Source organism: Alexandromys fortis, unplaced genomic scaffold (genome assembly GCF_014885135.2).
Source record: "Alexandromys fortis isolate MF-2015 unplaced genomic scaffold, M_Fortis_MF-2015_v1.1 scaffold_11, whole genome shotgun sequence".
NCBI classification, from domain to species: Eukaryota; Metazoa; Chordata; class Mammalia; order Rodentia; family Cricetidae; genus Alexandromys; species Alexandromys fortis.
Window position 1 is genome coordinate 1,041,567 of NW_026067912.1, and position 13,407 is coordinate 1,054,973.

Consider the following 13,407-nt stretch of genomic DNA (forward strand, 5'->3'; position numbering starts at 1 on the left):
ATGTTTGAATTTTATAATTTTATATATTATATAGCATATATTTAAACTTTTGGACTTAATTGTGCTGTATATATAATTTATTAGGATACATATATGTTATCGTGGGATATTGTTTCCTTTTTCTTTCCTTTTTTTTTTTAAGCTTTATGAATTGACCCCAGGACTTCATTCATTCATGCCAGGCAAGTGATATTCCTCTGAGCTTTATTCCATACAATATATTGAAATAGTTTCCATGTCTTCATATTGTGACCACTCCTTTTTAATATCAATGAAATTTTTATTTTATATTTATGAAAGGCCTATTTCCAAATAGTATGCTTTGTCATAAAGCTCTCTTCAACATGTACAAAGTGGACAGCTTACCTGGGCACATCCTCTTGCCTAAGAAATAGGATGTTTGCCCCTGCTGAAAACTCCTGCCTGTGCCTCTCAAGTCACACACCCCTGCTTTGACCTCTGAAAAACGTCTCTTTCCTGAGTTTTGTGTTCATCGTTTGTTTTTCTGTATGCTTTCAGCAAATACACTCTTCCAAGCTTTGTCTATTCTTGCTTTTTAATTTTATAATGCATTTTATTTTATGTGTGTGGGTGTCTTGCCTGCATGCTTGTCTACCACATGCATGCCTGGTGCCTACAGAGGTCAGAAGAGGGCAGATCACCTGGAACTGGTGTTACAGATGGTTATGAGCTGCCATGTGGGTGCTGGGAATTGAACCCGAGTCTTCTGAAAGAGCAGCCAGTGCTCTTAACCAGCTGGGCCGTCTCTCTAACCTCTGCTCTTGTTTCAGTGGAATCCCCTATAATAGTTCCGTCTGAATTTTATTAGCCCATGTTATATAAAATTTATTCATGCTAACAGGCATAGCTGATGTTTGTTTTCACTGCCAAAAATAGGGCCTGCAGCCTTATATCACAGTTTATGAGCTTTCCTGTTTGATGAATAGTTGGGCTCTATCCAGGGTCTTGTTAATACAGAGTCTTTCTACAAGCATTTTTATGGCTTGCTTCTTTCTGATAAGTATTTCTCAGAGTTTCTCCAAAGTGTGTAGACATCAGAGGAAGAAAAACCGTTAACATCTCCCTAGACCAGGGGACAACAGGCTTTCTTCTCTAAAGGGTAAGATGGTAAATATTTAAACCCTGTGGGCTGTCGAATCTCTGTGCAGCAGCTCAGATCTTCCATTTTAACATAAAAACTGCATAGACAACACTGGCTACCCCTGTGTTCCAATCAAACATTATTATTCAGGGCCGGGGAGATGGACTCAGTCAGTAGAGTGCTTGCTGCACTGGCATGAGGACCTGAGTTTGGATCCCCAACAAACACATGAATACCTAGGTGCCCAGACAGGGAGATCCTTCAAGTTCATTGGCCAGCTGCTAATCTAGCTGAACACATGAGCTTCCGTTTCAGTGAGACACACTGTCTCACTGTGTGACGAAGAGTGAGGAAGACATCAAACGTTATCCTACACACACATGCACACACATGTGTTCACGCTTACACAGACACATGTACACACAAACTTAGTTCACTTTAATAAAAAACACAGTGCTTTGTGTTAGGTCTCAAAGCCAGGCAAATGGCTGAGATGTCTATTTAACATATCAAAGTGTACCTGGCTGCCAGGTTTCTCCCAGCTTCCCTCAGTCCCTACCTGTTATAGGATATGGCTGACATACCCCACCCCTTATCCTAAACTTCTCCAGCACAGGGACTGGGCTGCCCTTTCCCCAGCTGCTCTTCCCTGGATAATCCAGCCATTTTGATTACCTGACCCTTTTTCCCACCCTTTACCCTCATGGTTTCCTGGCTCTCTCCTTTCCCCTCCCCTTCTCCTCACATGGCTCAGGGTAAGTCAGAGTCACTCTGGACTCTCTCACTATGCTTTCCCTCGTATCTACGGTAAACCTTCTCCTCTACCATCCCTAGCAGCAGTCATGTCCTTTTTTGTTTCTTTTTTCTTCAGTCTGCAAGATTTGGTCATCTGAACATGGCCTGCCAATCCTAATGTGGGTGAAACATTCTTAACTCTTTCTGCATTTTGCCCAAAGTCACTTAGGAGACTTCAGATATATAGGTTAAAATAGGTATAAAAATAAAAAGTTTGCAAAAAAAAAAATAATACTTAAGCAAATTTCCTTTAGTTGTGGGTAGGTATGGTGTGTTGATGGAGAAATTGCCCTCAAAGGCTCGTGCATTTGAACACTCTGTCTCTCGTTGGTAGTGCTGTTTGGGAAGCACTGTCATGGAACTTTTAAGAGGTAGATACTTGCTAGAGAAAGTTCATCACTTGGAGTAGGATTTTAAGATTTAACAGCCTTGCCTCATTCTCTGCTCTCCCTCTCCTTGCTTCCCATGTGTGGATGAAAGATGTGATTCTGTGCCTTCCTTGCCCGTATGGACTGACTGTCCCTCTGGAAAGGTCAGCCTAGACAAACTCTCTCCATAAGCTGGTTTTAGCCATGGCATTTCATCGTAGCAGCAGAAGAATGACAAATACAGTGTGTTAAACCGAACTAAGGATGTGTGAAAAGCCTTCTGGAAACCCATGGGTTTGTAAGATCATTTCAAAATGTTAACTTTAAGAGGTATTCATGGAATTGCCCTGCATTGGTGGACAAAGGTTTTGAATGCAAACCATAGCACAAGACATAAAAATCTCTCCCTTCAAGTCATGGCTCAGGGAAGTCCCAGAGGTCTCCTAAGTGTCAGACTATTGCCATTGTCCTTGGTTGTCTTTCATAGCTACGTGGTAAGTCCCTACCACTGGAAATGCCATACTTGGGCTACAGGACACAGAGAAATCATTCTCAAACTTCCACTGTGTTGGGTAGCTTGTCTGTTACCTGGAGGGCTACCCAGGCTGCCAGGAGAGAAAAGACATCAGTGTTCTTACCCAGCACTGGACCCTGCATGCTGCAGTAACTCACTTTCCAGGCAAGATGTGCACACTGCTCTACATTTATTACAGAGTGACTAATTGGTTTTCGACAGCAGGAGAGCTGTGGTATTTGTTTTTGTTTTTGTTTTTTTTTTTTTTGGAAATTCAGAGAATCATTAGGTCTTACTACAAAAGCCTGTACTCCACAAAATTGGAAAATGTAAAAGAAATGGACAATATTTTAGATAGATACCATATACCAAAATTAAATCAAGATCAGGTGAGGAATTTAAATAGACCTTTATGTCGCAAGGAAATAGAAGCTGTTATCAAAAACCTCCCAACCAAAAAAAAAAAAAAAAAGCCCAGGGCCGGGTGGTTTTAGTGCAGAATTCTACCAGAACTTTCAAGAAGAGCTAATACCTATACTCCTCAATGTGTCCCACATAGTAGAAACAGAAGGGTCATTGCCAAACTCCTTTTATGAAGCTACAGTTACCCTGATACCCACACCGCACAAAGACTCAACCAAGAAAGAGAATTACAGATCAATCTCACTCATGAACATTGATGCAAAAATTCTTAATAAAATACTGGCAAACCAAATCCAAGAACACAGAAAAAAAATCATCCATTATGATCAAGTAGGCTTCATCCCATAGATGCAGGGCTGGTTCAACATACGAAAATCTATCAATGTAACCCATCATATAAATAAACTGAAAGAGCTGTGGTATTTAAATGAGAATGGTCCTCATAGGCTCTTATGTTCGACTACTTGGTCCCAAGCTATTGGAACTGTTGGGAAGGATAAGGAAGTGTGATCTTGAAAGTGTGTCACTGCAGGTGGGCTTCAGGTTTCAAAAGACTGATGCCTTCCCCAGTGTCCTTTCTATTTCTTTTTGTGAATCAGGGTGTACCTGTCTGTTGCCCTGCTCCCCACCATGACGTCGAGGGACTCCTATCCCTCTGAAACTGTAAGTCCCAAATAACCCTTTCCTTCTAGAAGTTTCCTTGGTCATGGTGTTTTATGACAACAATAGAAAAGTAACTAAAGGAGGACATTTTCATGGCCCTGGACCAGTCTTGATCAAAGTCTAGGGAGGTCCTAGGGTAGAACCATGGCTAAATGCTCATGCTGCCCAGTATCCTTCTACATATTTATGTTTATACCCACAGACCTGGGCTGCTTTCCACCTTGCTCAGAGACGCTCCTTTGTGGAGTGGGCAGTAGCCAACGCAGAGATGCCCAGCTAGTTAAGATGCTCAGAATAAGAGTTTCTTGTGTTTTGCCCTAAATACGACATCTATATTCAGTCCGCCACTAGTGCTCAGGGAGCACTGTATAAAGGAAAGGGGAGAACGTCGGAGCTGGAGGATGGGGGGAGTGCTGTGATGTGCTGCCTTCTGGACGTGGCATGGCTGTCCCAATTGTAAATTCACAACAGCTGTGGGATCAAGCCACCCAATCTAAGCAATAGACAGGTGGGGTATGTGATCTCCTAGCCTCATTCCTTGTTGTGGAGCTCTCGGCAGCTGATGGGTGCTTGCAGAGGAAACATCATTATCATTGGAGGATGTGGGCACTGGTAGGGTTCCCATGCTCTGGGGGATGACCCACACCCACACAGATGTGGGCAACACTGTCTAAACTTCCTAGATATTATATATATATATATATATGTTTAAATAAGATAAAGTTGAGAAGGTAACCTGTTGATATGAGAGAGGTTGGAGGATAAAACATGAGATAGATGTCATATTTCATTATGTATCAATAGAAAACTCTCGAGAAAAGAAAATTAAACATTTAAAAGTTCTTTGGGATACATTTAATTGTACTGTTTATTAGAGAGGAAAGCACATTTGCATATCAATGAGATGCATTTGTTTATTTCTACGTAGAAATTAAATACTGAGCCTGGAGAGATGACACAATGCTTAAACTTACCCTGCTTTTGCAAAGGACCTGTGTCCAGACCCCAGCACTCACATTGGGTAGCTCACAACTGCCTGAAACTCCATCTAGGAGGATCTGACGCCTCTAGCAGCCAAGTACACCTGTACACATATGCACATACCCACACATAGACACACATGATTTAAAATAATGAAAACAGATCTCTAAAATGTCAGCTCTTGACCGAGTATTTGATACTGCAGCATATGGAATAGTTCCAGCATGTTTCAGACTTGGCCAATACTTTGATTTTATAAAGAGCATTGCTCATAAATACATACTACAAAATGATAGAAGTAAGTTCAGGGCTGTTTCAGAAATTGTGGGAAACTGGTCCTGATCTCAAGCCAACATGCATTTAACCATTTATTATAACTCTTACCAGCCACTCCAATATCACTTGGAAATTATGCTTGCTCACACAGGGCAGTCAGAGATACACACTGAAGGATGGAGGTAGAAAACAATTAAAGGTCTCTGTTTTATGTAATTAAACCATTGTTTTTATGGCAGCAGAAGCCTGTTGTAAAAACACTTCTATGACTTACAGTGACTTTTAACCTGAGGGGTGTTCCGGACACCTTTGACTGGCACGCTGTGCCCGTGTGTGCATTGTGTAGTGTGTGGACTGTGTGTTCAGAGCCAAGGCTGCTCCAACAAAGTCATCTCTGCTTCGTTATTCTCATTTTGAATTTTTTGTTTTTTGCAAGTTGAGAAAGCTTTAACTGGTGCAAGTGATTTTGTTTGTTTCTTTGCCGCCCTGCCTTTAGGATTCGTACACATAGTTTAAGAAGCTTTTTAGTTCATAGACTTCCCTGTGCCAATTGCCTGGTAAGGCCACTGCATCTTCTTGCCCTGTCCTCCCTCAAATATGGAATAGACTGAATGTTCTCACTCACGAATGGCCTTTTGGGAAAGAGGGGAGAATGGGTACAAAGTTCCCCCAGAGGCCGATGGCCTGTACTTAGGGAACCAAAGACAGAAAGGGGTTAATGCTGTTGCTTCAGCCTTGGCTCATCTGGACCTGTGGGTGGGAGGCTCTACCTCACCAGAGCAGTGAATGTCACAGAAGCCACTGTGAAGTCACTGCCGGAGTGTAGGACACAGAAGTGCAAACAGAAGACAGAATTCTTTTTGAGTTATGTGACCTTTATTATTGAAGCTGCCTTTAGGGGAGCTGGAATTGTCCCACCGGGCTGCTCTCCTGATCCTTGGTCTCTGTTGCGGCTTCCTACTCTGGGTCTTATTAAATGGATTTGGCTTCGAAGATGATCCTCTCTGTTGTCTCGGTTACCGTACTGCTGAACTCTAACTCCTTGCCTTTCTCCATTTTTGTCTCTATGTTGTGCTTCTCCACCGTCTTTGTCACATCTACCGCTCTATCACATGAGGGGACCCCTGGTTTTGAAGTAGGCCATGTTAGAAAGCTCCTCAAAAAAGAGCCAATCTTACTGGACTTCTTATTCACAGACACTGAGCTAGGTGTGGATCGGCTCTTCCTGGGTTTGCGAGCAGTCCTGGACTCACTCTTGCGAGAGGAGCCGTGTCTCTTGCCCCTTACGCTGCTGTGCCCTTTTCCTTTCTTGTCTTGTCTTGTTTTCCCATGGCTGGATACGGAGGACCGGTGGGAAGATGATTTCCGGGTCTTGTCCTTGCCTGAGCTTAGGTGACTTGCCCCCGTCCTGTGGTGATGGGACCTTTTCCGGCTGGCATTTCTGTCCTTTTCTCGTCTCTCCCGTTTCTCCTTCCGGGGTTCAGAGTCAGTGTGTGAAACCTTCTGGCTCCCATCCCTTTCACACATGTAGCCTTCACTCTGCAGGGTTGACACGAGTGGAGCTTCAGGTTTGTCTGCAGCAGGCCCTGGAGCAGGCCCCTTGGTCGTCATGGTGCCTGCAAACGCCACACTCAGGTTGCTGTCTTGGGTAACACTGACAGTTCCAGCTGCAGAAGTGGTCTCCGAGGAGGAGCTAGCAGCTCCTGCCAAGACTACGTCTAACGTGTCTGAGGATATGTTTGCAACACCTGCCAGGGCCTTGCTGGATCCACTTCCTCCTGAATCTTTGCTGGCTTTTCCTGCCAGAGCTGCAGCTACCTGTCCTGAGCCTGGAGACTGGGCCGTTGCCATGCTTACAGCATCAGAGGCAGAGCTTGTAGCTGTCCCCACTTTTGACACCCCTGCTAAGGAGCCTGTTGCTACTCCTGCAGCCACTGTGCCACCTGCTGCCCCGGCTGCTGCCCCGGCTGCTGCCCCGGCTGCTGCGCCGGCAGCTGCCCCGGCTGCTGCCCCGGCTGCTGCCCCGGCTGCTGCCCCTTTAGCACCTCGAGTACCAATGACTGCAGAGGCTACAGTAGCTGGTTGCGTCCCTTCTCCTCCCGCAAAGGCAGCAGAGGTGGCTCCTGACACATCTCGGAGCTTTTGACGCCCAGAATCCTGATCCCCTTCTCCATGGATCTCTGAGCCCTGTGTCAAGGGGAGAATAGACAGTGAAATTGAGGTGACAGGCCAGAATGCTCAGTTCCTCCCTCACCCCAGAGCTCAGTAACCCAGGGACTTCTGAATTCCCATTTACTACAAGATCCCTCCCATCGCACTTCAGTCAATGGCCTCTCGGTTTCACCTGGGCAATTCTAGGGCAAAAGGAAGCACTAGTTTAGAATGTGTTTTCCACATTTTGTGTTTGTGTTTTGTGTTTGTCTTTGCTGGGCACAGCTCTACAAATGGAATTGTTGGGTCAGGGATAAACTAGATATATTGATGGTCTTGAAACCCGTTGTGCAAGTACACACATGGAGACTGTGCTTATTTTTTAAAGAAGATATCATATAATAGGCACAGGGTGACAGATTATGGCTCAGGGAAGGATACGTTTCTGAGAACATTGAGTTCTGGAGAACTAAAAACATTCTACACTAAAAAGCTGGTCTCAGGTTAGTGGTCACCAGGACCTGGGAGGGCTACTGGGGAGCAGGAATGTAGAGAATATGGCTAATAGATACAGTTAGGTAAGAGGAGTAACTTCCTGTGGCTTATGTTCCTGAAGGATAACTATGATTGGCAGCCATTAATCTTACCTCAATAACAAACCAAGAGGATTCTCCCTATTCCTAGCACAAGGAAATGATCAATATCTGGGGTGATAGATATGCCAGCCACCCAAGTTTCATCACTACATATTAAATACAAGTATCAATGGCACACTGTAACATATCAATATGTACAATATCAATTAAAATTAAAAATGTAATTTGATCAGGTGCATCAGTCTCAGCACGAGAGGCTGAGGCAGGAGCCAGTTCAAGGCCAGCCTACGGTACATGGTGGGCAAGTTCCAGGCCATGCTGGGATACATCTTGAGATCTTGCATCCAAAAGAAGAGAATATATATAATATATTCCCTTTGTTTTATATATTATATAACATTCCATAACGTAGGAGGCTGAGTTGGTATATAAAGAGTTTAAGACTGAGCCATCAGGAAGTTGTAAGGTTCACCCTACAGTCTTGGATATGAGGCAGAATAACTGATAATTCAGGCCTCTGACATTAAGCCTTATAAGACATTTTGGAGAAGCAGTTCAACTTCCCCGAGTGATAGTTAAGTCCCTAGTGGTGGCACACGATCCTTTCAAATATAACACATTTCCCAGGTGGGCCTAAACAGGCACCTTTGTCTCTGTGGAACCTGCTCTGAGATGTTCCCCAAATCTCCGCAGCTTATTTAAGTCTTTAGAAACTTACCAGTAGGCTTTTGTCCTCAGGGGAAGTTGCGTCACCAGTGTGAAGCGTGGGGCCACTGCTGCAACTGTCCGTTGGTGGCCTCAGGAGATAGACGAGCTTTTCCCAATAGCAAAAGAGATCTTCTCGTGCGTCTGAAGAGGGACACAGCTGTAGGTAAAAAGTCCGGCCTGTGGCAAGTTTCAGGCGCAGCTGCTGTTTCTCACGATCGTGGATGGAGATCTTGACAAACTTCAAAGGCAGCAGCCTGGTGAGCTCTAATGTCTTTAAAGGCTTGCGACCTCTCCCCTTGATTAACCGGGCCCGTCTGGCATGTTCTTCACAGACTTTAGCTGGTCGGGCCAGCAGCATGACATCAGGTAGTGGGAGGACCGGGCTGGTGGACGCGATGCATACAGTCACCATTCGGACACGGTTGTGAACATCAATCACCTCTCCTTTTTTGCTAATCTGGATAAAGTCACTCTCAAACATAGGTGCATACTTGAAAATATCGTACTCTCCTCCCTTGTACAGTTGTCGCTGTAGGTTTCCCATGGAGGTGTTGAACACGCCCATGGATCGGTAGCTGTGGGCAGTGTAGTAAGGTAACAGACACTCACTGCTCATAGTTCTCTTCATTTCAGGCATCGCTGCCAGCCACAAATCGTGTCCCCAAGAGAGGGAGGGAGCGAAGGCAATTGCCCATCTCCCAGCAACATTTCTGCCCACGTCTACTCACAGCTCCACAGTTATCCCCCTGCTGTCCTTTGTGACCTGTCACCAGCACACTCCCCTTTGTCCTGGTGTCCAAGCAGTCACCCCTCAAAGCCAGAGCAGCAGCCTCCTCCGACCCTAGCCACACCACCACCTTCAAAGGGCGCAGGCTACACCCCGCCAGAGTATATATGTGGGTGTGCTGGACATTTTTAAAAATCAGACTGTTGGATGCTTAGGACATAAGCCATTCTGCCTTTGTCCACATCTAAGATGTTTATCTCTAGTTCTGGTGTTGATCTTATCACAGACACTCTAATAAGGACCATCTTCCTGTGAACACATTTTTCCTTCAACTGAATGACCTCCTGGGGTTACAGTCCTAGTGATGGAATGGAGTTTGCTAAAGGGCAAGACCCCATCTGGATTCTGATTCATCAAGGCCTCCGTGTGTAACAGCACAATCCGGGCGGGCTCTCAATACAGCTTTCTTGGCCATTTTCTCATTTAGGCAAAGTTAATCTTTCAAAGCTGTAAGTTACAGCAAGAAAATCAAGGGCTACAGGTTATCTTGCTTGGGGTCAGAGTTCAGGACTGGATTCTAAGCCAGTCTCGTCAGTGCTACGAGAGCTTTCTCCAAGTCAGGCTATTAAACCTTTCCGACTCCTGCCCTCCGCACACAGAGAGGGTTGGTGGTCAGCAGTGTGTGGGGTTGGGTGTTACTGGGAACCGCGGGATTCACAGGTGCTAGAATCACAGTCGGATTTCCCGCAATGGTGTGCCTGCCTCTTCACCCTGATGCCTGCCTGGTAAACCACTGGTGTCTGGGTTCTTTGAAAAGCTTTTCAGAGAAATCATAGCAGATTTATCATTCTGGAGTTTTTTCCTTTACTTGGCAGAAGGTGATGAAGCTAAAATCCCCCTCCTCCAGTTAGAGCAGTACTTTTGAAATAAACCCACACCCATCCCCCACACCCAGTGATTTCTGTGTAGAGAAAAATCTTTGTTCTGTGCTCATATTCACCTCAGTGCAACATGCAGCGTAGCTTTTCAGTGACCATGGACTTGTGTCTGCTGAGGCTCACTCTTCCATGCACTTATGAAAATCTAATCAACAATCGATTTGTTCGTTACTAATAAGGGAAAGACTTTGAAAAAGAAGTCCTTTACCACAGAAGAACTAAAATATTTTTTCCAAAGATATTATTTATTCCAAAAAGGTAACACAGTGACTTGTAAGGAGGTAATGATTAAAAGTTAATAATATTAGATCTTATTGACTTAGAAATAGTTCTGTCTCCCTCTTTACTCACTTTCTCTCGCTTGGCCCTATCCCCATATAATATATATTTTATATTTTACTATTACATATTATAAAATGTATATTGTCATAAGTCCATCACAGATATATTACTAAAATGAGAGTTTGTCTAGCACGTATGAAACTCTTGAGTTGGATCGCTAGCCCTGAGAGTTTTTCCTATTTCTTTTTTAATTGAGATCATTCAGTAGGCCAAGACCTCTGTTACTAAACCTGGTGTGAGTTTGATCCCAGGAACCCATGGGGTGGAAGGAGAGAACCAACTCCCAAAGGTTGCCCTCTGACCTCCACACATTCATCATGATGTCCATGCACACACACATAACTAATAAGAGTAAATAATTCAAAAACTGAGACAAATCGTGGTCGTGTTATTGAGAACTTGCTATAAACCAAGCATGGTCCTAATCGGTTTATGTTAAGAAAAGATTTTTCTTCAGAATATCCCTATAAAATGTAGATCTGTTTATCATCCATATTGTATGGGCAGGTGGGGGGTGACATCAAGGCTCAGAGAGGTTAGGTAAGTTCACCAAGGTCACAATAAGGTGAAAGGAATGCAAGTCCCCAGGCATACAATGGTTGAAATTACCCTAGATTAGGCCACGCCAGTGGAAGGTAAATGTATGAGTCCTAAGCAACCTAAACTGACCCACTTTACCTCATTAGCAGCACACCCCGCTGCGCCCTGTCCTGAGGGAAGCAGCAGTGGATGAAATAGGCAGGCATACCTGGTGGAGCTCTGCAGAGACGGTGAGCAAGTGTGTGGTGCAGTATGTCCAGCGCTGGTGCCAACTGTGAAGAAGGAGAAGTGGGCATGCAGGGCGGGAGTGCTGCCAGGAGGAGCCAGAGCAGCGCAGGAAAGATGCGGCGGAACAGGACCTGAGCATTCAGGAGCACGCAGATGTGTGTCTCCACACCTACGCGCATCTCTTGTGCTTTTTCTGTGGCTCTTTTCTTTTTTGGTACTTTTGCCATATTCTGATTTGTTTCTTTTTACTTATTTTATTGTTCCTTAGATGCCTGGTTTTTTTTTTCTTTCGTAATGAGAGACAGATCATTAGGTTGGATCCAGATGGGAGGGGAGATAGGGAGGGACTGGGAGGAATATAGGGATGGGAAATCATAATCAGACTATATTGTATGGGAAAAATCTATTTTTAATAAAGAAAAATGAATAAGAGGGGAAGGAATATGAGGAGGAAGAAAAGAAGAAGGAGGAGGAGGAGGGGAAGGGGAAGGAAGGGGAGGAGGGGAAGGAGGGGGAAGAGGAGAAATGACCTTTCAGCAAAGGAATAAAGAGGCTCGGGAAACCGACAGCAGTGGAGCTTGAGGAAGAGCCTGTTGGAGGCATAGCAGTTAACCACAGCCCTGCAGCCAGAACATGTTTGACATGTTTAAAGATACACCAAGGAGATCCGGGGCCAGGGATAGAGTGAAGCTGGCAAAGAGGGGTTGGAGTTGATGCCGAGAGGCAGATCGTCAAAGGGCAAACTACCAGGAGGGTTGTTGGCCGTTGCTGCAGCCTGAGTGCTTCCCTCCCCGGTCACATCAGCCTGCGTCACTGACTGCACAGACGGTGTGCAGGGTGAGCCATAGTGAAGCAAAGGCTTATTAAGTCAGGGAGTCACACAGGAAAGAAACAGTACACAATCCAAGACGTGGTAAGGCTTGTCAAGAGCGAGCCATGCTTAGGTGCCGTTGCAGTCACTGTACCTGTGATCCTGTGACTACTTATTTACTTACTTACTTGTGTTTGTTTGTTTACTTGTGTGCATGTGCCCATTTGCTACCTCACATGTAGAGGTCAGAGGACAACGTTCAGGAATCAGCTCCCTTCTTTCATTGTTGAGGTCAAATTCAGGTCACCAAGCTCAGCAGCAGGTGCTCTTCCCCACTGAGCCATCTCTCTGGCCCTTGTTTATTAATTTTTTCTCTTAATGGATTTTCTTTTTAAAATGAAATTGTGAGATAATTCTATGAAGTACATCATTGAGATTTAAGAATGACACGACAGACTCAAGGTTATGAAAAGTTCTGGCACTAGGTGACTCGTTTTTAACATCCTTATTTGTGTGTTTCAGGACACTAGGCGCTGTCTTTGGCAGCAGCTTCAGTTGCATTTGTTGAGTTAAAGTTCTAGATTCACATCCAGATTCCAGGGTGAGGGGCTCCTTTCTCGTCCCGTGCCCTCCTAATTTTCCCTTCTTTTTATCCTGCCTCAGAGTTTGACTTATGTAAAGCGCTGCAGTCTGCGAGACTCAGGCACTAGGTCTGGAGACTTAAAAACACACACACAGACAAACAGACACAGGGCACGGGTCATCCTTGATACAAGAACACCAAGAATGCCCAGTTTATTGTGTTCAGGGCAGCTTATATAGGGATCCTTAAAAAGCCACGCCTCAGCTCTTGGGATTTTCAGCTGTAAACACCACCAGAATACACTCCCCTGCCATCAGGAACTCATGAGGGTCTCATGCTCAGAGCAGTTGCAGGCACAGGAAGACAAGTTGTTTTGCTCAGAGCGGCTGCAAGCATAAGAAGTTGTCTACAAGAAATTCAGGGTCTTGGGGTCCACAGCCTCCAACAGACTTGTAGACAAAGGTTAGGTGGACACGTTTTGTTCCACTGCACCTAGTACTTACACAAAAGGAAGTAACACTTTCAGTTTGCAGATTTTCAAGAATATTATGCCAGTTGAGCTACATCCTTAGAACAGTAGTGATTCAAGCCTAGATACAACAAACAAAGATGTTTTATTCAGATCTAACTCTGGCATAAATTTCATAACCTGAGAATGAAA

At 44.7% G+C, this 13,407-nt stretch overlaps 2 protein-coding genes across 3 annotated transcripts in view; one reads left to right on the forward strand and one right to left on the reverse strand.

The window, feature by feature from the left end:
- Itk (IL2 inducible T cell kinase) overlaps window positions 1-13,407 on the forward strand; it is a 104,880-nt gene that overhangs the window by 19,970 nt on the left and 71,503 nt on the right. The gene's annotated exons all lie outside the window — the stretch shown is intronic.
- Window positions 6,095-9,214, reverse strand: Garin3 (golgi associated RAB2 interactor family member 3). The gene is made up of 3 exons (XM_050138673.1): window positions 8,588-9,214; window positions 7,168-7,309; window positions 6,095-7,128 (listed from the first exon to the last, which is right to left on the reverse strand). Exons 1-3 carry the CDS (start codon window positions 9,212-9,214, stop codon window positions 6,095-6,097), a joined length of 1,803 nt encoding a protein of 600 aa, XP_049994630.1.

Bases quoted from the DNA above. Each gene is read 5' to 3' on its own strand.
- Garin3 (XM_050138673.1), bottom strand. From the start codon at position 9,214: ATGCCTGAAATGAAGAGAACTATGAGCAGTGAGTGTCTGTTACCTTAC. The intron at 7,310-8,587 runs GTAAGTTTCTAA...CCCTTGACACAG, and splicing joins CTGAGGACAAAAGCCTACTG to GGCTCAGAGATCCATGGAGA. The intron at 7,129-7,167 runs GTGCTAAAGGGG...CAGCCGGGGCAG, and splicing joins TGCAGTCATTGGTACTCGAG to CAGCCGGGGCAGCTGCCGGC.